The sequence below is a fragment of the Danio aesculapii genome, chromosome 14 (genome assembly GCF_903798145.1).
Source record: "Danio aesculapii chromosome 14, fDanAes4.1, whole genome shotgun sequence".
NCBI lineage: Eukaryota > Metazoa > Chordata > Actinopteri > Cypriniformes > Danionidae > Danio > Danio aesculapii.
In genome coordinates, this window is record NC_079448.1 from 5,477,469 (window position 1) to 5,497,514 (window position 20,046).

At 36.1% G+C, this 20,046-nt stretch overlaps 1 protein-coding gene across 2 annotated transcripts in view; it reads right to left on the reverse strand.

Moving 5' to 3' along the window:
* Positions 1-2,295: 2,295 nt before the first annotated feature.
* irf2b (interferon regulatory factor 2b) overlaps positions 2,296-20,046 on the reverse strand; it is a 41,695-nt gene continuing 23,944 nt past the window's right edge. For both annotated transcript variants that reach the window (XM_056472139.1, XM_056472138.1), the window contains exons 8-9: positions 14,176-14,219; positions 2,296-3,253 (exon numbers count right to left, since the gene is read on the reverse strand). In XM_056472139.1, coding sequence (XP_056328114.1) covers positions 2,981-3,253; positions 14,176-14,219 — 317 coding nt within the window. In that variant the 3' untranslated portion in view covers positions 2,296-2,980. The remainder of the gene's footprint in view (positions 3,254-14,175; positions 14,220-20,046) is intronic.

Consider the following 20,046-nt stretch of genomic DNA (forward strand, 5'->3'; position numbering starts at 1 on the left):
AATGAAATGTGGAGGCAATAAAAAAAAATAAATAATAAAATAAATAAATAAATAAATATACTTCCTTTGCTGAACACTTTTCCATATCTATGTATGAGTGTATGTACGGTATGTATAATGGTAAATATGATATGTACAGTTGTGTTTGCAGCTGTGTGGTGATGATCTGCTTTGTTTGTTGTTGTCATAGTAACCCAGGTGCAATTAGGGTTGAATTAAGAAGAGTAAATGAAACCATAAGACACACACACACACACACACGCACGCACGCATGCACGCACGCACGCACACACACACACACACACGGCAGATCTCTTTACACACAACAGAGCATGAGTTGTGTTCAAACCTGCTAAATAAGAGACATTACAGCACATTCTTCTATCAGCTACTGCACTGGAGGGGAAATCTGCGTTATAAATAAATGTGATTCATGAAGGCTTCAAACTGTTTCTTTTAAAAAGACCATCAGCCATAGAGTTTGAACTTATTTGCATTTTTTGCTAGGAGCAAAAATAATAATAATAAAAACATAGAGGTTCACTTTAGATTCACTAAAGGTTATTTATTATCATTCTTTAAAGGGCAGCTGACAAGTAAAAGCTTAACATTAGCTGAAGCGGAACCTAAAAGTTTTTTTTTTTAATCCTGATTATATCTAGATTATATCTTCTTCTCAGTGTCAGTATATTGCACATCTTCCTCTGTTTGAAACCAAGCACAGGCACATCCAGTGTACACATCGCAAACAAGTGTGACACTTGAACGTGCGCAATATACTGACACTGAGGAGAAGAAACTGTCGAATAAAGTCGTTATTTTTGTTTTATGTGTGCAAAAAAAGTATTCTCGTAACTAATTTATTCAGTAACACTTGAACATGCACAATATACTGACACTAAGGGGGAAAACTGTCGAATAAAGCCGTTACTTTTGTTTCATGTGCGCACAAAAGTATCCTCGTAACTAATTTATTCAGTTACACTTGAACATGCACAATATACTGACACTGAGGAGAAGAAACTGTCAAACTAAATTGTTATTTTTGTTTCATGTGTGCACAAAAGTATTCTCGTAACTTGAATATATTAGGTGTCACACTTGAACATGCGCAATATACTGACACTGAAGGGAAGAAACTGTGAAATAAAGTCGTTATTTTTGTTTTATGTGCATACAAAAGTATTCTCGTAACTTGATATTCAGTGTCACAATTGAACATGCACAATATACTGACACTGAGGAGAAGAAACTGTCAAATAAAGTCGTTATTTTTGTTTTATGTGCGTACAAAAGTATTCTCGTAACTTGATATTCAGTGTCACACTTAAACATGCGCAATATACTGACACTGAGGAGAAGAAACTGTCAGATAATGTTGTTATTTCTGTTTTAAGTGCGAACAAAAGTATTCTCGTAACTTGAATATATTCAGTCACACATGAACATGCACAATATACTGACAATGAGGAGAAGAAACTGTCAGATGTTGTTATTTCTGTTTTAAATGCGAACAAAAGTATTCTCCTAACTTGAATATATCAGGTGCCACACTCGAACATGCACAATATACTGACACTGAGGAGAAGAAACTGTCAAATAAAGTCGTTATTTTTGTTTTATGTGCATACAAAAGTATCCTCGTAACTTGATATTCAGTGTCACAATTAAACATGCACAATATACTGACACTGAGGAGAAGAAACTGTCAGATAATGTTGTTATTTCTGTTTTAAGTGCGAACAAAAGTATTCTCGTAACTTGAATATATTCAGTCACACTTGAATATGCACAATATACTGACACTGAGGGGAAGAAACTGTAGAATAAAGTCGTTATTTTTGTTTTATGTGCGTACAAAGGTATCCTCGTAACTAAAATATATTCAGTGTCACAATTGAACGTGCACAATATACTGACACTGAGGGGAAGAAACTGTAGAATAAAGTCGTTACTTTTGTTTCATGTGCGCAAAATTTTTTTCTCGTAACTTAAAAACCTTCAGTGTCACACTTGAACATGCGCAATATACTGACACTGAGGGGAAGAAACTGTTGAATAAAGTCGTTACTTTTGTTTTATGTGCGCACAAAAATATTCTCGTAACTTGAAAATATTCAGATTGAACAACTGAAGAAATAAGGTCTGTTTTGAGGATTTGTTTCTGGACTTTAAAGTTTCACGCTTTTTGTTATGTCGTTTTAAATGCACAATACAAATTTAGAACAAAATAGCCACTAGAAAACGAGTTCTTAAATATAAACACACAGATAAAAGACACCGCAAGAGACCAAATCTGACCAAACAGCATCTGTCATTTATTCTTATGATCGCATGATATTTTTTATACACCAGAATCTCGAGGAAAATAATTAAAGAAGCCCTTGTACTTTTACAAAGATCTGAAAGGCACAACACACACATTATCTGGGACACACAAAGACAAGCAGGGCATCTTTACCTTCACATATACAGTAGAAAGAGACACATGAAAAGATACGTTTGACTTAAAACTTAAAAACAAAACAAATTACAAACACAAGTGCTTTTGTTTCTCATCATAAAAAAACACAAACTCACACAGGATTTTCTTACGTCATCGTGTAAAATGGCATCTATCCGTTGCATAAGATATAAAAATATATTCGCTCATGACGGGATAAGTTACGATTACGTGGTTTTACCAGCGCACATAAACATCGAAAAGTCACTGATTATGGCGGCCAGTGCTCATCCATAAGGTGCTAAAGGCAATTAGGCAATGATCCCACTATATATACACATTCACAATGGCTTCAGATCAGCGTATGGATACACCATGCTCCAAATCTCCCTGAATTTTGCGCTCACGCTTCCTGTCCCATCTGGGGATTCTGTCCCATCTGGGAACAATTCTGTGTTACCTCTTATGGGATGGTCCCGTGAGCTGGTAGGTCCTGTAAGGATGTTAGTGTCGTAGTCAAGTCGACTTGAATCGCCCTCAGCAGCTCTTGACGGAGGATTTGGACACGTCCGAGGTCTTCATGATGACGCTAGCCCGTTTCTCGTGGGCCGCCGCTTGGCCCGAGGGTCCGGGTTTGTGGGACGGTGTGGGGAAGAGGCTCCAGGATGTCTCAACAGCGAAGGGCAGCACCGAGTCTTGGACGGTGGTGATCTTGAAGTTGGGTTTGTCTGGAGAAATGAAGGAGGACATGCCAGGCAGGGGGAAACGCCGGTTTTTGTTTTCGTTGCGGTATATTAAGGCCTGGATCCGCTGCAGGATAAAAACACAGGGATGTTAGTAATCTGAAAGACAAGGGGAAGGAATAAATTGTTTTGTTGCACAAGGGATTTTAAGGATGAAAGGTAAAATATCTAAACAATATTGTAAAAAATATTGTATTTCGTGCTTTTTTGGGTTTATTTTTGCTTTTTTTATTTGCATTATGAGACTTTGATGTTGAAAAGTTCAGAAAAGTTACATTTATTGACATTTTTAATATTTTTAAGTGATGTATTGTCTAGGTTGGTGTTATGTTACAATAACCTGGTAATAAATGGACACTACCTTTTTTGTTTTTTTGTTTAAGACTTTACAATACAATAAGTACTTAATTTATATAAATTGCTACTGCTACGAGTGTGATAGTGCGTTTATACAACAGTTCGATGGCATAATCGTGTATATAAAAATGCAAATCAAACCCGGAGAGTCTCAGAAATCCTTTTGTATTAGGAACTACTTTCTGCCGCCATTCATTCACAGGTGATTTTGCTCACATTTTAAGATTATAAGGCTGAACAGCATGAAATGCCATCAGTCTACAGAGATTTCCCAGTATTTCTCTCTTGCAATCAGGAGATCACAATAATTAACCCTGAACAAACCAAAGCAGCGCAAACACTACCAGATTACTATGGTATAAATACAGCACTAAAACATACAAAAGAGGGAGATCGACTTAGAATGTCGATAATAATTATATAATTTGATATATTTAATAATTATATATAATATTATAATAATTTGATCAGCTCTAATTTAAAATTTTCAATTCGAGTAAAAATTTGAGTTTTTCTCTCCTAAGTACTTATTATGCAGTCTCGTTTTGTTGCACAAGGGATTTTAAGGATGAAAGGCAAAATGTCTAAAAAATATTGTATTTCGTGCTTTTTTGGGTTTATATTTGCTTTTTTTAATTTGCATTATGGGACTTTGATGTTGAAAAGTTCAGAAAAGTTACATTTATTGACATTTTTAATATTTTTAAGTGATGTATTGTCTAGGTTGGTGTTATGGTACAAAAACGTGGTAATAAATGGACAGCACCTTTTTTTTTTTTGTTAAAGACTTTACTATACATTAAGTACTTCATTTATATAAATTGCTACTGCTACGAGTGTGATATTGCGTTTATACAACAGTTCGATGGCATAAACGTGTATATAAAAATGCAAATCAAACCCGGAGAGTCTCAGAAATCCTTTTGTATTAGGAACTACTTTCTGCCGCCATTCATTCACAGGTGATTTTGCTCACAATTTAAGATTATAAGACTAAACAGCAAGAAATGCCATCAGTCGACAGAGATTTCCCAGTATTTCTCTGTTGCAATCAGGAGATCACAATAATTAACCCTGAACAAACCAAAGCAGCGCAAACACTACCAGATTATTATGGTATAAATAAAGCACTACAACATACAAAAGAGGGAGATCGACTTAGAATGTCGATAATAATTATATAATTTAATATATATAATAATTATAAATAATATTATAATAATTTGATCAGCTCTAATTTGAAATTTTCAATTTGAGTAATAATTTGAGTTTTTCTCTCCTAAGTACTTATTATGCAGTCTCTGTCGCCATCTTGTGGCGGACTGTCAACCCTCTTTGCTCTGCTCAGTATGATAGCCGCTGACACGCTGAATCTCCGAAATTATAAATGTTTAAAATAGGCACTGTCCTTTTAAATAAACTGCATAGTTGCAATTTAAATAACTACATTCTCGCCTGAAAGAGCCTCAAAAGTACATTATGTTGTCCAACAGCTGCAAAATTTGTCAAACTGTAGTGAGTTTATTGATCTGCAGTCACTCTATGTGGGCGGAGTAATACAGAAAGGTGAAGAGGCTGTGAGAGTGCTGTTCTTGCAGAATATCGCACGGCTATCAGCCAATCAGATTCGAGAACCAGACAGAACTTTCTTTTGTATGTATATATATATATATATATATATATATATATATATATATATATATATATATATATATATATATATATATATATATATATACAGTTGAAGTCATAGTTAATAGCCCTCCTTTGATTTTTTTTTTATTAAATATTTCCCAAATGATGTTTAACAGAGCAAGGAAATTTTCACAGTATGTCTGATAATATTTTTTTCTTCTGAAGAAAGTCTTATTTGTTTTATTTCGGCTAGAATGAAAGCAGTTTTTAATTGTTTATAGCTATATTTTTTCCCATTGTCTACAGAACGAACCATCGCTATACAAGAACTTGTCTAATTACCCTAACCTGCCTAGTTAACCTAATTAACCTAGTTAAGCCTTTAAATGTCACTTTAAGCTGTATAGAATTGTCTTGAAAAATATCTAGTCAAATATTATTTACTGTCATCATGGCAAAGATAAAAATAAATCAGTTATTAGAGATGAGTTATTAAAACTATTGTGTAATTTTTAAATATTTCTTCATATTTTTATGTTTATTTGTTATGTTTGTTTTTCTAGAAACTCCTTCAGGGACCGTAGTTTTAAAAAAAAATCTTTTTTATAATTTTTTTTTTTTGTATTTTTTATTTAATATATTTATAATTATATTTATATTTATGTAAGAATAAAAAGCATATATATATATATTAATTGTTCTTTATATTTCTTCATATTTATAATACATTTAACTTTTATATTTGCTATAATCAACATATTTAGGGACACCAGTTTAAAAATCACCTTTATTTTATTGTATTATTATTATTTTTTTTACTTTTAATTATAAAAAAAAGTCCAATTAAAACATGTGAATACATTAAAAATCAAAACAAATGAAATTTATTTATTTCCCACACTGTCATAAGATCATTAACTGGCATGAGGAACATTTGCATGCGACAAATGATCAAAATATTATCTCAGTGGGCATTTAAAGTCAATATTTTAGGTTCAATTCTAGCTCTAGAAATACCAGAAAGTACCAGAAAGAGGTCAAAGATCTACTGATGAGATATATCGGTATATTTTCATGAATTACAGCCCACACACACACTTCACACTTCAGTCATTATTCACTGCCACTATTGTTTCTACTGAGTGAATTATGTGGACACACACAATATCATCACACTGCAGGACCTGCGGCTTCCTGACCGCATGCGGAGGAAAAGGCATAAAACCTAAAGAACAAAAACTATAGTCTAACAGAGCTGAAAGATAAAGCCAAGGCAGTCAAAGTATATATTTATATTTTAAGTCTAAATGTAATTATCATTCATTCATTCATTCATTTTCCTTTGGTTTAGTCCCACAGTGGAATGAACCGTCAACTTATCCAGCACATGTTTTACGCAGTGGATGCCCTTCCAGCTGCAACCCATCTCTGGGAACCCAAAATGTCTTTTAAAGTTTTATTCTTTGCAAAGAAGGCCACACGATCATACAGAACCTAGGAGGAAAAATAACATGGAGAAAACAGATGACCATGGCTCAGTTATACCATAGACAAGTTTGAGTAAAGCTCAGAGTATTCTGTCAGATGATTCCCATCCTAAGCACCACGTTTTATCTTCTCCCTTCTGGTATTCGATACTATTAGTAAAACAAACCGGTTTAAACTTTCATTCATCCCCTCAGCTGTAAAGTCTTTAAATCTCGGGTCGAATTTGTATTGTACAATGTGCTTTTGTGTATTATGTGTGATATGTTTGTATGCTGCAACCAAATTGCCTTCTGGAAATGAATAAAGACTGGCTGACTAAACTAAGAAATAATAATGCGGTTAGCGCTGTCGCCTTACAGCAAGAAGGTGACTGGTTTGAGTCTCGGCTTGTTCAGTTGGCGTTTCTGTGTGGAGTTTGCATGTTCTCCCCGTGTTGGTGTGGATTTTCCTCCGGGTGCTCTGGTTTCCCCCACAGCAAAGACATGCGCTATAGGTGAATTGAATAAACTAATTGGCCATAGTGTATGAGTGTGAATGAGTGTATATGGATGTTAGGGTTAGGGTTAGGGTTAGGGTTAGGGTTAGGGTTAGGGTTAGTAATCCCAGTACTGGGATTCAGCTGGAAGGGCATCCCCTGTGTAAAACATATGCTGGATAAGTTGGCGGTTCATTCCACTGTGGTGACCCCTGATGAATAAAGGGACTAAACCGAAGGAAAATGAATGAATGAATGAATAAATTCAATTCATTGTTTCATTTATTTTTCCTTTATCAATTTAATCAGTATTTTATTAATATTTATGACTTGTTGCTGTGGTTAGATAATCTAAGAAATAAATGGTTCTTGATTTGTCAGATACCTATTAAAACAAGAAATAAAATAAATCAAAGAAGTACTCAAATAAAAACGTATCAAATATATCAAATTAATTCAAACTAATTAATAAAAAACGATATAACATGTATGTAAAATAACACATGCTTTCTAAAATATTGAATAATATAAAGGGATTAAATGAGTAATGTGTGTTAGGCTACTTATTGCGGTGCTGTAGATAAACTAAGAAATGAACGGGTGTGGATTGGTCAGATCATAAGCACCAATTCAGTCATGCGCGTCCACGTATGTGTAGTTTTCAGTTTAAAATCTTGTCGCTTTCGTGCTTCTAAGCAGAAATTCCCCTCCGACAAAACACATCGTGACATTTAAAGCAAAAGTCACCGATTCACTCTTTCTATTCTCCAGTTTTGGAACAAACCGCGGCACATTTGCGGGAATCAGCGCCTTCTGGCGTCACTGCTTGCGCTTTCGTTTTTTTTTTTTCTGCTCTTGTTTTGCATCACAGTTCTGAGGTACAGGAACCGAAAACACTGTCTGCAGTGCGCAAGAGTGTGTGTGTGTGTTTGTGTGCAGATTACACTGCGCTTGCAAAAGGAACTAGGAAAAGCCACAATCTTTCAGGCATGAAACAATCACAAGACCCGACCTGATTTAGTCCAAAAGTTGATTTAGTCCTACGATATTATATGTATGTATCCCTTTATATGTTTCTGTTTGTGAATTTAAAATGTTTAATGTTATACAACTTATGGACTACATATTCAGTCATGCCACACACACACACACACACACACACACACCTGCTCCAAGTCTCCACTGATTAGACTCCCACAGGTGATGCTGCTTCTGGACTGATTACACACACTACTTTAGCAGCGCACACACTCACTTCCTTGCTGAGTCTTGTTTACCTGTAAGTGACAATTCAACGCGGTCTCCTTAGTCTTGTTTCTCCGCGTTTTGATCTTTGCCTTGTTTACCTTTCTCCTTGTCTGCCGCCTGTCTTCCGACCTCTCGCCTGATACATTTGACTACGATTCTGGACTGCCTTTATACATCTGTTTGCACCTGTGTTGACCATTGCTTCCCTGACTTCGAATAAACCTGCAAGTGGATCCTAACTTCAGTTGTCTGTGTCACTCCCCGTGTTACACGTATTAGGTGCATGTTTAAAATGCGTTTACAATTTTTTTTTTTTTTTTTTTTTTTTTTTTTTGCAAAAACAGAGACGCTGCTCAGTCTAAAGAACTAAAATGGTTTAAACTGCCCCTATTTCGCTTGTTTTTTTCATGTGTTTCTGTTTGTTTGTAAATTTAAAATGTTTCTAAAAGTGCAGGTATTGCAAAAGAAAGGAGCGATTCTGAACTGCCTGAAATCACCAGTAATTTCAGTTTTACTTCCTCCACAGCCATACATAAGTTTGCAAAACATTTACACAATGCCAGTCTATGGCCTCTATTGGCTGCTCACAAATATATATATTCACTATAATTGTAGCTGATGTGTGCAATGCCAATTTGAACATTCTGAACCAGATCTGACCAATCAGAGCACAGGAGGTTCTTAAAAAGGCGGGGTTTAGAAAGACTGGATCCTGATTGTTTCAGACACCGAGAAAAACACTGATCCTGCAACGAATATTACACACACACACACACACACACATACACACACACATACACATATATATATATATATATATATATATATATATATATATATATATAATATTTGACTTTTTTTTCCTTAGATAGACATAAACCTAGCATATGTTTAAAAAAAGAGAGAGAGAGAGACCCTTAAAATAACACAATTGGCGCTTTTAACAGAGGCTTATACTGTGTTCCTGATATTTGCTGGTGTTTCTGATTGGCTGATTAACATTCGAAGGGCTCATTCACACCAAATGCATCTTTGTTTCTTAAAACGTGAGATGCAACACTTCGGACTGGTTAGAAAAGAAGCGCAGTATAAAGCACGATGGTATCTGGACACAGCCACTGAGTGCCTGTATACAGAAACTTGCAACAATTGTCCCACTTCCGAGCTCTTCGGATTGTTACACTGTTCTGGAACTGACAGTGATGAGCAGCGCTGCGTGTGAATGTCGAAGATCGTTTAACTTCACACAGTGTCAAAAAGACGTGCATGACGCTTAAAAAGACGCAAACGAGACAGCAGCTGATTGGTCAGAAGATCTGATGAGACGCTGGTGTTAGCGATGATGTCATAAAACATGATTCTAACTGGCAGCACATAGTTTATAGATAAAATAAAGACTATAGCCGCGGTCACACTAGAGTATGTGTATGTGAAACTCTGTCATACCTCAAGGTATAAAACAATACACTACCAGACAAATGTCTTGTCGTCGATCCTAGTTGTAAGAACAACAAATAACTTGACTTCTAGTTGATCATTTGGAAAAGTGGCAGAAGGTCGATTTTTCTGATGAATCACCTGTTTGTCTGGATCCCAATCATCACAGATACTGCAGAAGACCTACTGGAACCCGCATGAAGCCAAGATTCTCACAGAAATCAGTCAAGTTTGGTGAAGGAGAAATCATGGTTTGGGGTTACATTCAGTATGGGGACGTGCGAGAGATCTGCAGAGTGGATGGCAACATCAACAGCCTGAGGTATCAAGACATTTGTGCTGCCCATTACATTACAAACCACAGGAGAGGGTAAATTCTTCAGCAGGATAGTTCTCCTTCTCATACTTCAGCCTCCACATCAAAGTTCCTGAAAGCAAAGACAGTCAAAGTGCTCCAGGATTGGCCAGCCCAGTCACCAGACATGAACATTATTGAGCATGTCTGGGGTAAGATGAAGAAGGAGGCATTGAAGATGAATCCAAAGAATCTTGATGAACTCTGGGAGTCCTGCAGGAACGCTTTCTTTGCCGTTCCAGATGACTTTATTAATAAGTGATTGGAGTCATTGCAGAGATGTATGGCATGATCAAGGCAGGATCATATTTTATTTTGGAGGCCTTTGCCTTTCATATTAGCCACTTCTGACACCAAATGGTCAACTAAAAGTCAAGTTATTATTTGTTGTTTTAGGAACAAGATGTTTGTCAGGTAGTGTAAGTTTAGACATCGATAAAGCAAGCGATTGCTCCATATTTTACAATTCAGTATACAGAGAGGTCAGGTTTTTGTTCATGTAAAATGCTTGTTTACAATACATTAGGAAATCAGTGCCAAACTGTACAGTAAGATACAGTTGATTTATATGCATGGTATGCTTCTACAAGCACAATTACACAATATTAGACTCAGGAAATGGCCCTCGAGACTGGTTTACTCAAAAACAGCTGTAAATTTCCATAGAGACAATCCCAGACCAGACCGTTCTCCTCAAATTTGTTAGACTATCTGGATAAATTTGCTCATCCTTCACTCGTCCCAGACCTGTTTGAATCTCCCACTGAACACCACGAAAGATATACTGAAGAATGCTGAAAAAAATACTTATTAACCTCCATAGTATTTCTGATGTCTGCTATGGATGTCAGTTTTTTCTTCAGTTTCTTCAGATTCTTCAGTTTATCAAGTTTTGTATTTGGTGAAAGACACTCATAAAATTTTGACCAGTGCTCTTCTTTCATATCAGGCCAAACTATTTCTCTCTGCCTGTATCAGCATATGCACTACATGCGTATTTGTATCATGTTGGTAAACAATTTTCAGAACAAGAGGCCGATAAGGAGGAATCTGCCATTAAACTGAATACTATCATTCAGGTTGCTTCTATAAACAGTAGCCTGCTCGGCAAGATTCTCCTCAAGCTGTTCAATTCACGGTAGATGACCTCAAGTGCACAATGCAAGTGTGAAGTTCATGTGACAATGCATCTTGTTGAACGACTAAGAATGCAATAAATAATTCACATTTAGTACATTATGATGCTGTGAAGACGAAGCTTGAAGTGTCCACAACCCATCACATCAGGGCATCTGCATCAGTTTTCAACATTACATTTAATGCACAAACAATTAAAGAGATAGTTCACCCAAAAATGAACACTCAAGTGATTCTCTAACACACACACAAAAAAAAGATATTTGTAAGAATGTAATTGGCATTCATAGTTGGAACAAAAATATGATGGATGTCAATGGCTGCTTTTCTCCAACATTCTTCAAAATATCTTCTTTTGTGTTCGACAGAATAAAGAAACTCAAACAGGTTTGGAACAAGTGGAGGGTGAGTAATGAAGGGAGAATTGTCAATTTCGGGTGAACTGTGGCTTTAATACTAATGTATGTGGCAAAATACTAAACTTTGCATGACTACAGAAATCAGGTTAAACAACTTTAGAGTTCAAATAAAGATTTTAATGGAAAATGGAATAGGGAAATGAGAATAAAAAGAGTCCCAATACTATACTTGGTATTTTCCTAGTGCACTTTGTTAAAATACAGGGTGGGAAATGTTCTATTTATATTCATTCATTCATTCATTTTCTTTTCGGCTTAGTCCCTTCATTAATCAGCGGTCGCCACAGCGGAATGAACCGCCAATTTATCCAACATATGTTTTACCCAGCGGATGCCCTTCCAGCTGCAACCCAGTACTGGGAAACATCCATACACTTTCACACACATACACTACGACCAATTTAGTTTATTCTATTCACCTAATGCACATGTGTTTGGGAAACTAGGACTTGAACCAGAAAGCTTCTTGCTGTGAGTGCTAAACATATGCTGGATAAGTTGGCAGTTCATTCCGCTGTGGCGACCCCTGATGAATAACGGGACTGAGACAAAAGAAAATGAATGAACATTTTAATCTGCCAAAATTAAGTTCTGTATAATGTATTTCACAAAAATAGGAAATGTAGTATAAAAAAAGTGATGGAACATGATCTTTACTTAATATACTAATGATTTTGTCATAAAAGAAAAATCTATAATGGTGACCTATACAATATATTTTTGTCATATATTTTGTGCAACATAAGACCAGGTCACATGGTCTCATATAGAGTCTTTTAATATGTCTTAATTTTTTAAATATTCTAAATAAGATGTCAAAAGTTTGTGAAACAGTTTCTATTTTGTATTACACTGAATGATGTTTTAGCCGGCACGGTGGCTCAGTGGTTAGCACTGTCGCCTCACATCACAGGTCACTGGTTTGAGTCCTGGCTGGTCAGTTGGCATTTCTGTGTGTAGTAGACATGTTCTCCCCGTGTTGGCGTGGGTTTCCTCCTGGTGCTCCGGTTTTCCCCCATAGTCCAAACACATGCACTATGGGTGAATTGAATAAACTAAATTGTCTTTAGTGTATTAGTGTGTGTGTGAGTGAGTGTGTATGGGTGCTTCTCAATACTGGGTTGCAGCTGGAAGGGCATCCGCTGCGTAAAAAACATATACTGGAATAGTTGGCGGTTCATTTGACCTCTAAAATAGAGACTAAGCTGATGGAAAATGAATGCATGAATGAATGATGCTTTATTTTTCTGCCATGAAACCTGCAGTCTTTGTCCTTAATTTTAATATACAATATTTAAAGGGATAGTTCACCCAAAGATGACAATTCTGCCGCCATTTGTTCACCCTTTAATTCTGTTGAACACAAAGTGTGGTTTATTTATAAACTAATTTCGAGAGGATCACGTGCTTATGATCAACACGGCTGGCTCCTCATTAGCTCTGTAATCTGACCCATTAGTTGATTACGGAAGCATTATAAATAACCAGAGTTTTTCCACTCCAGTTATCTTCGTCTTGAAGCTTCCCCCCTTCCACCCCTACTTCCTTCCCCTTTTCTGATAGGGCGACACGGTGGCCCGGTGGCTAGCACTGTTGCCTCACAGCAAGAACACCACTGGTCTAACCTCTTATTGGGCTGGTTGGTGTTTCTGTGCGGAGTTTACATGTTCTCCCCGTGTTTGCGTGGGTTTCCCCCGGGTTCCCCGGTTCCCTCCCACCGTCCAAAAACAAACAATAGCCAATCGACTGAACCAATTATCACCTAAAACAACTTTAGTTTACACTTCTCACGCGGCGACAAGCAGGGGAGTTCTCGAGACCTACCTGAGCTCGAACTCCCCTCTCGCCCTTCTAATGGGAGGGAACCCCGGGCTCGAGGATATTACGAGCTCAGCGCTCTCTCCCGGGACAGCATGCCAAATACGCTTTATTGATTATCAGCTAAGTGTGATAAGAAGTGTGAACTCTTGAAAGAAGATATTTTTAAAAAAATGTTGAAAATCCTGTAAGCATTGACTTCCATAGTAGGAAACAAATATCATGGAAGTCAGTGGTTACAGGTTTCCAACATTCCTCAAAATATCTTCTTTTGTGTTCAACAGAAAAAAACAACAACAACAACCTCAAACTTTTTTCTTTTTTTTTATTTGTGAGTGAACTATCCCTTAGAGTAGACTATGATAAAAACTGAATTCTCACACCCCTGAAGCTTCAGCAATAAACCCACACACACACACACACACACACACACACACACACAAAAGGATTCTGGGAATTGTTTGGACACACCCAATTTAAAAGCATGGATTTTTTTTCTTCTATCCGCTATCACTCAGTAATAATTTCATAACCCAAAACATCCGTGATCTGCTGTGCGTTTCAACCTGTCAGCTCTCTATCAGAAACTCTATTTATTTAGTTTGTTTTTTTGCACGTACCTCTTTGGAGTCTTCCTCGCTGGCGCTGTCTGTTTCGCTCTCAGCTGGAAGACACAGAAAAAGCGAAGCAGTCAGACTGAGAAATCCAGGAGATCCTGACAGACTGGTTATCGTGTACGGGTGGATGAAACAATGCAATGGATCATCAGATTAAATAAAACAGCTCAACCGATGGACTGTTTGCTCTACTTCAATATTTCAGCCTTACAGGTTAACTGATCTCCTCAGGGCCAATCATTTATGATGTTACCTCATTTATTAAGAAATGACAGACTGAATACATCCTGACACAACAAATGCACTTTACACTTTACCTTCCATTAGTTTGCTATTATTAGTTACTGCATTAGCTAACATCGAGTGACACATTTTGATCATTTTTGTTAATCAACAGTTGTACTTTATTAGTTCACGTTAGCTCATTTCTGTTAGATGACAGTAGCTACGTTTCCATCCAAAAACGCTAATTAAATTTATGCGCAAAACTGGATTATTGCATGAAAGATGTGCGAATAAAGCAGTGTTTCCGTCCAATGAGTCAAAGAGAACAAAATAGTCACTTCCTGATTAACTGGTGCCAAATTTTTAAAATAAGGACAGAATTTGCTGCGTGAGTCTTTTCTTTATTAAATAAATAACTTCTAGACAATGCCGATACACAATGAACACATGGTGGCGTTTGAACCCAGCAGGCACACAACATCATGAGACATTAATGTTAGGTTCGATTTAGCTCGTGATGTCAGGTGACCAAAATTCAATGTCTAGCCAGTATCTAAGGACGTTATTTTGACATCCAATAACGATGCCTAATTACATTGATATTTGGTTGATTTTAGGTTGCATTTGAAAGTGACCAAAATCTAACATCTGATAAATGTCATAGTGGTAATGTCCACACAATGTGAAGTTGTACGATGATTAGGCGTTAATGTTTAGTTGATTTTAGGTTGGACGTTGGACATTGACGTCGGCCTGACGTTGGGTTCTGACGTCAACCCGATTTTCATTTCCAAATAAAATCCAACATCCCCTTGACGTTGGGGTACAACGTCAATATGACGTCATGTTGATGTCCTGTGCCTGCAGGGAGGGCATCTCTTGGAGATCATTATTAATATAATAACACTAATACTGAGATGGTTGCAGTGTTTTAGAATAACCAAAACAACATTTCAGATGTTTTACAGTGTGCTCAGCCTGCTGGTTTGTCCATTCACACACATTTTTATCATCACATGATCTCTTATAACAAAATCACTTGACATTTTTTAATGCGCATACTGGAATTTGTTAGGTAAAAGTGTTTCCATCGTAGTTTATGCGCATCTTTTCTCATCGAATAAAAAGTTTCTCCTACTCAGTCATACGCATATGGTTTTTTTATGCACATTTTCAAAATTGATGTGCATCTTGGCGTTTTCATCAACTGATTTTTTTATGAACATATCCAAAACGCGCATAAAAATAGGTGGATGGAAACATAGCTATTGACTAATACGTTATTTAAATCAGAAGTTGTCTTGTTTAATGGTGAAATTAAAGGTAACCAAAATGTTTAGAAGCATGTTACAAATGTAGTCAACTAACTAATCCTCATTGTAAAAGATTTTTAGGTATTACAAGTTTTTTGAAATGTGACCCTGAACTACAAGTGTCAATTTTTTGAGTTCAAGATTTATACATCGTCATTTATTTTATATTAATGTATGGTTTGTTAATATAGGACAATATTTGGTTGAGATACAACTATTAAAAAAAAATTTAAATATTGACAAAATGACATTTAAAGAGTGAATGAACCAACCCAGGCTTATTAATGATACGTATCCCTGTATACATTTCTGGAGAGCAGCAAATACCACCCAGGAGCTACTTTTTTTTGCAGTTTCTGTTTTTCGCAAATCCACCAGAGGCCACTGTGTATGCTTTTTCAGATCTCAAATTTCTCTCGCGAGTACCATTCATGCCTGCTGTTCTTGTGTAAATCCACCAGAGGCCGCTGTCGACTGACTGACTGACCGAACGATCCCCCCATCCACCAGCTTCCCTAAACCCAAATGTTTTCAAAAGCACAGATTAACCCTTCCCTAAACCCAACCCACAGTGTTTTTAAAAGCAATCCAGAAAAAGAAAAGCCCTCGCCTAATTTTTACTTTTTTTCAGATTTTACCACATTCTTACCCTGTTATTTACTTGTTTATTTTTAATTTGTTTGCCTTTTGTTTTCGTTTTATCTGCTTTATAGAACCATTCTTCATCTGACTCGAACCCCGTCATCGTGGTCAACTCTTCTCTGCATCTCAAGTCCGCCGACGTACGCGGCGAGCCACTGGGCAAACTGGTAACAGCGGAAAAGCCATCCACATGGAGGTAAACGGTCAGCTGCTAGCGCGAAAAGAAACAAAAGACGCCGGTAGCGTCATACCACTGAAGTGTTCGTTTTAAAGACAAAATGCAGCCATACGTAGTTCTGGCTACATAATTCATGATCTCCAGAAATGTATGCGGGGGTACGTTTTCACAATGAGCCTATGTTGCAATGAACATTAAAAAATATTTCTGCTTCTTGTTCAAACTAAGTATTTAAATTGAGCTGAATCAACACAATTCTTGAGTTTTTTTGGGTACAACTTAATTGTTTTATGTTAAATCCACTTAAATTTGTTAAAACAATTAATTTAACTTTATCAATTTGTGTTGGAATTGCATAGAACCCAGCATTTTTTACAGTGAAGTTCTTAGCGATAATCAAAAATGACATTTTGATATAATTACAGTCTGAAATTGACAAAATGTTCTTCAGGGATCATTTTGGCCACTACAATGTCCAAATTGCCAAAAATATCTGAACATCTGAATATCTGAACAGCTTAAGACTTAAGTTTCTGTAGCCCAGGGTCACATCATAAATATGCAAATGAGGCATAATCTAATTTAAATATGCACTAGTAAACAGAAATTTGAACAATGGATAAAGCCTGCTTCAAAATTCTTGTTTTATTTAATTGTGTTAACATCTAAACTCCATAAAACATCACATTTCTAAACATAATAGTTTTAATAACTCATTTCTAATAACTGATTTATTTTATCTTTGCCATGATGACAGTAAATAATATTTGACTAGATATTTTACAAGATACTAGTATTCAGCTTAAAGTGACATTTAAAGGCTTAACTAGGGTAATTAGGCAAGTTACTGTATAATGATGGTTTGTTCTGTAGACCATCGGGAAAAAAATATTGCTTAATGGGGCGAATAATGACCTTTAACCTTTAAATGATTTTTAAAAAATTCAAAAATAGTATTAATTCTAGCCCAAATAAAACAAATACATTTTCTCTGGAAGAAAAAATATTATAGGAAATACTGTGAAAATTTCCTTGCTCTGTTAAACATCATTTAAGAAATATTTAAAAAAGAAAGATTTTTTTTACAGGAGGCCTAATCATTTTTTTTTCAACTGTATGAATCAGGTAGGTGATCAGCCGAGGACAAAAAAACTAAATATATATATATATATATATATATATATATATATATATATATATATATATATATATATATATATATATATATATATATATATAATATATTAAAATTGTATATATATATATATATATATATATATATATATATATATATATATATATATATATATATATATATATATATATATATATATATATATATATATCTGTGTGTTTTAAATAGTAAAAAAAAAATAATAGAAATAATAATTCCAAAAAACAATTATAAATAATATTCTTTATATAAATATTTGATTTTAGTCACACAAGTTTCATTTTTTGTTTCATCAGTTTGCACAGCTGCGCACACATTCAAAACGATTTTATAATATTGCATATGGTCAGCAGCTTCGTCATCGGCACACATTATAGGACTACACAATATATTATATTTTACACACAGTAGCCTAGTACGTCTACAATTACATGCCTGAACGACGTCTGGAATGAGTTGTGCACAATGATGAACAGTGAAGACCCAAAGCATCAGGTCGTCAGCTCTGATGATGATGAACCTCATTGAGATCTCCTCCCATTCAAAAAAAAAAAAAAAACTTTGGAATTAAGCAAATTACAGCTCGGAAAATCCCGAAATCCAGAAGTTTGTATTTTTATGGAAGAATCACATCCCTGATGAATAAATCCCTTTGTAAAAACCATAAGAAGCACAGATAAAAATGCCACATTTTGGCTCAGTGTGTGAGAAAAAAAACTTAATTTCATCATCATCTTCAGCTTAACCTCACGAAAACGGAAATGCTTGAAGTTTCTGCCAACCCGATTCTACACCATAACTTTTCAATCCAGATGGAGTGGGCAACCGTTACTGCATCCAAAATGGTAAAAAGCCTTGGAGTAACGATTGATGACCAACTAAACTTCTCTGACCACATTTCTAGAACTGCTCGATCTTGCAGATTCGCACTCTATAACATCAGAAAGGTCCGATCCTTCCTATCTGAACATGCAACTCAACTCATTGTTCAAGCTCTTGTTCTCTCCAAACTGGATTATTGCAACTCTCTGCTAGCCGGGCTACCAGCTAATTCTATCAAACCTCTTCAGCTGCTTCAGAACGCAGCAGCACGAGTGGTCTTTGATGAACCCAAAAGAGCACACGTCACTCCGCTACTCACCCTTTTGCACTGGCTGCCAGTTGCTGCTCGCATCAAATTCAAAGCTCTGATGTTTGCTTACAAAGCGACCTCTGGCTTTGCTCCTTCGTATCTGCTCTCACTTCTGCAGATTTATGTGCCCTCCAGAAACTTGCGTTCTGTGAATGAACGTCGCCTCGTGGTTCCATCCCTAAGAGGGAAGAAATCACTTTCCCGAACTCTCGCATTCAATCTGCCCAGTTGGAGGAATGAACTCCCCTACTACATCAGAACGGCAGAGTCACTTGCTGTCTTCAAGAAACGACTAAAAACTCAACTATTTAGTCTCCACTTTCCTTCCTAATCTGTAACTGCCTCTCTGGCTATACCACTAACTGTACTCTCTCTCTCTCAAATAAAAATTCTAATGCTTTGCTTTTTAGACTTTACTGAAACTTGTCTATAGCACTTGTTCACTGCTGCTCTTATAGTTGTGTAAATTGCTTCCTTGTCCTCATTTGTAAGTCGCTTTGGATAAAAGCGTCTGCTAAATGACTAAATGTAAATGTAAATGTAAATTTATTTAAAGTAATATTTTATATTATATTTTATTTATAATATTTTATATGATAGTTTTCTCTCCACCAGCCTGAAACAACATGTTAAGAAAAAGCCAAGCAGCCTAAAACTGCCCAAAGATTCCCTAGAGCCTAAATCAGGCATACCAAATGCAAAAAAGACAGCTCGTTTTCTTTTTGTTTAACTTTGGCATTGTGTTTGTGTTTACCACGAATAACTCGACACTTGAGCAAGAGGTTTGAGCTATAAAACCACACGCTTTCAGCCTCAGGGACTTCTGAGAAAAAAGAAAAAGAAAAGGACTGTTGATTGGAAAACACGGAACAACAGGACATGAGTCAACATTCCCGTCTGAATACAAACGCACTGACAATCGCTACGGTACATTTTTACACCGCTAAAACAAGTTTTGATAAGCCAAGGCCACACAATGCCAACAATGCGCCAAGATCATGTCATGTAAATGATGACAGCGATGTGGATGAATGACATACTCTAAGTGTGCGTTTATTCAACTATTCTAGGAAGTCATTTGCATTCCTTACTCGTAAGTTACTCCCAAAGAAAACAAGATAAAAACTACAACCCTTATAAAAGGGAATGTAGCCTATTAGATCTAGTAGCATTGTGGGTTTTGTATCACTTTACACTTTTAGCATTACAC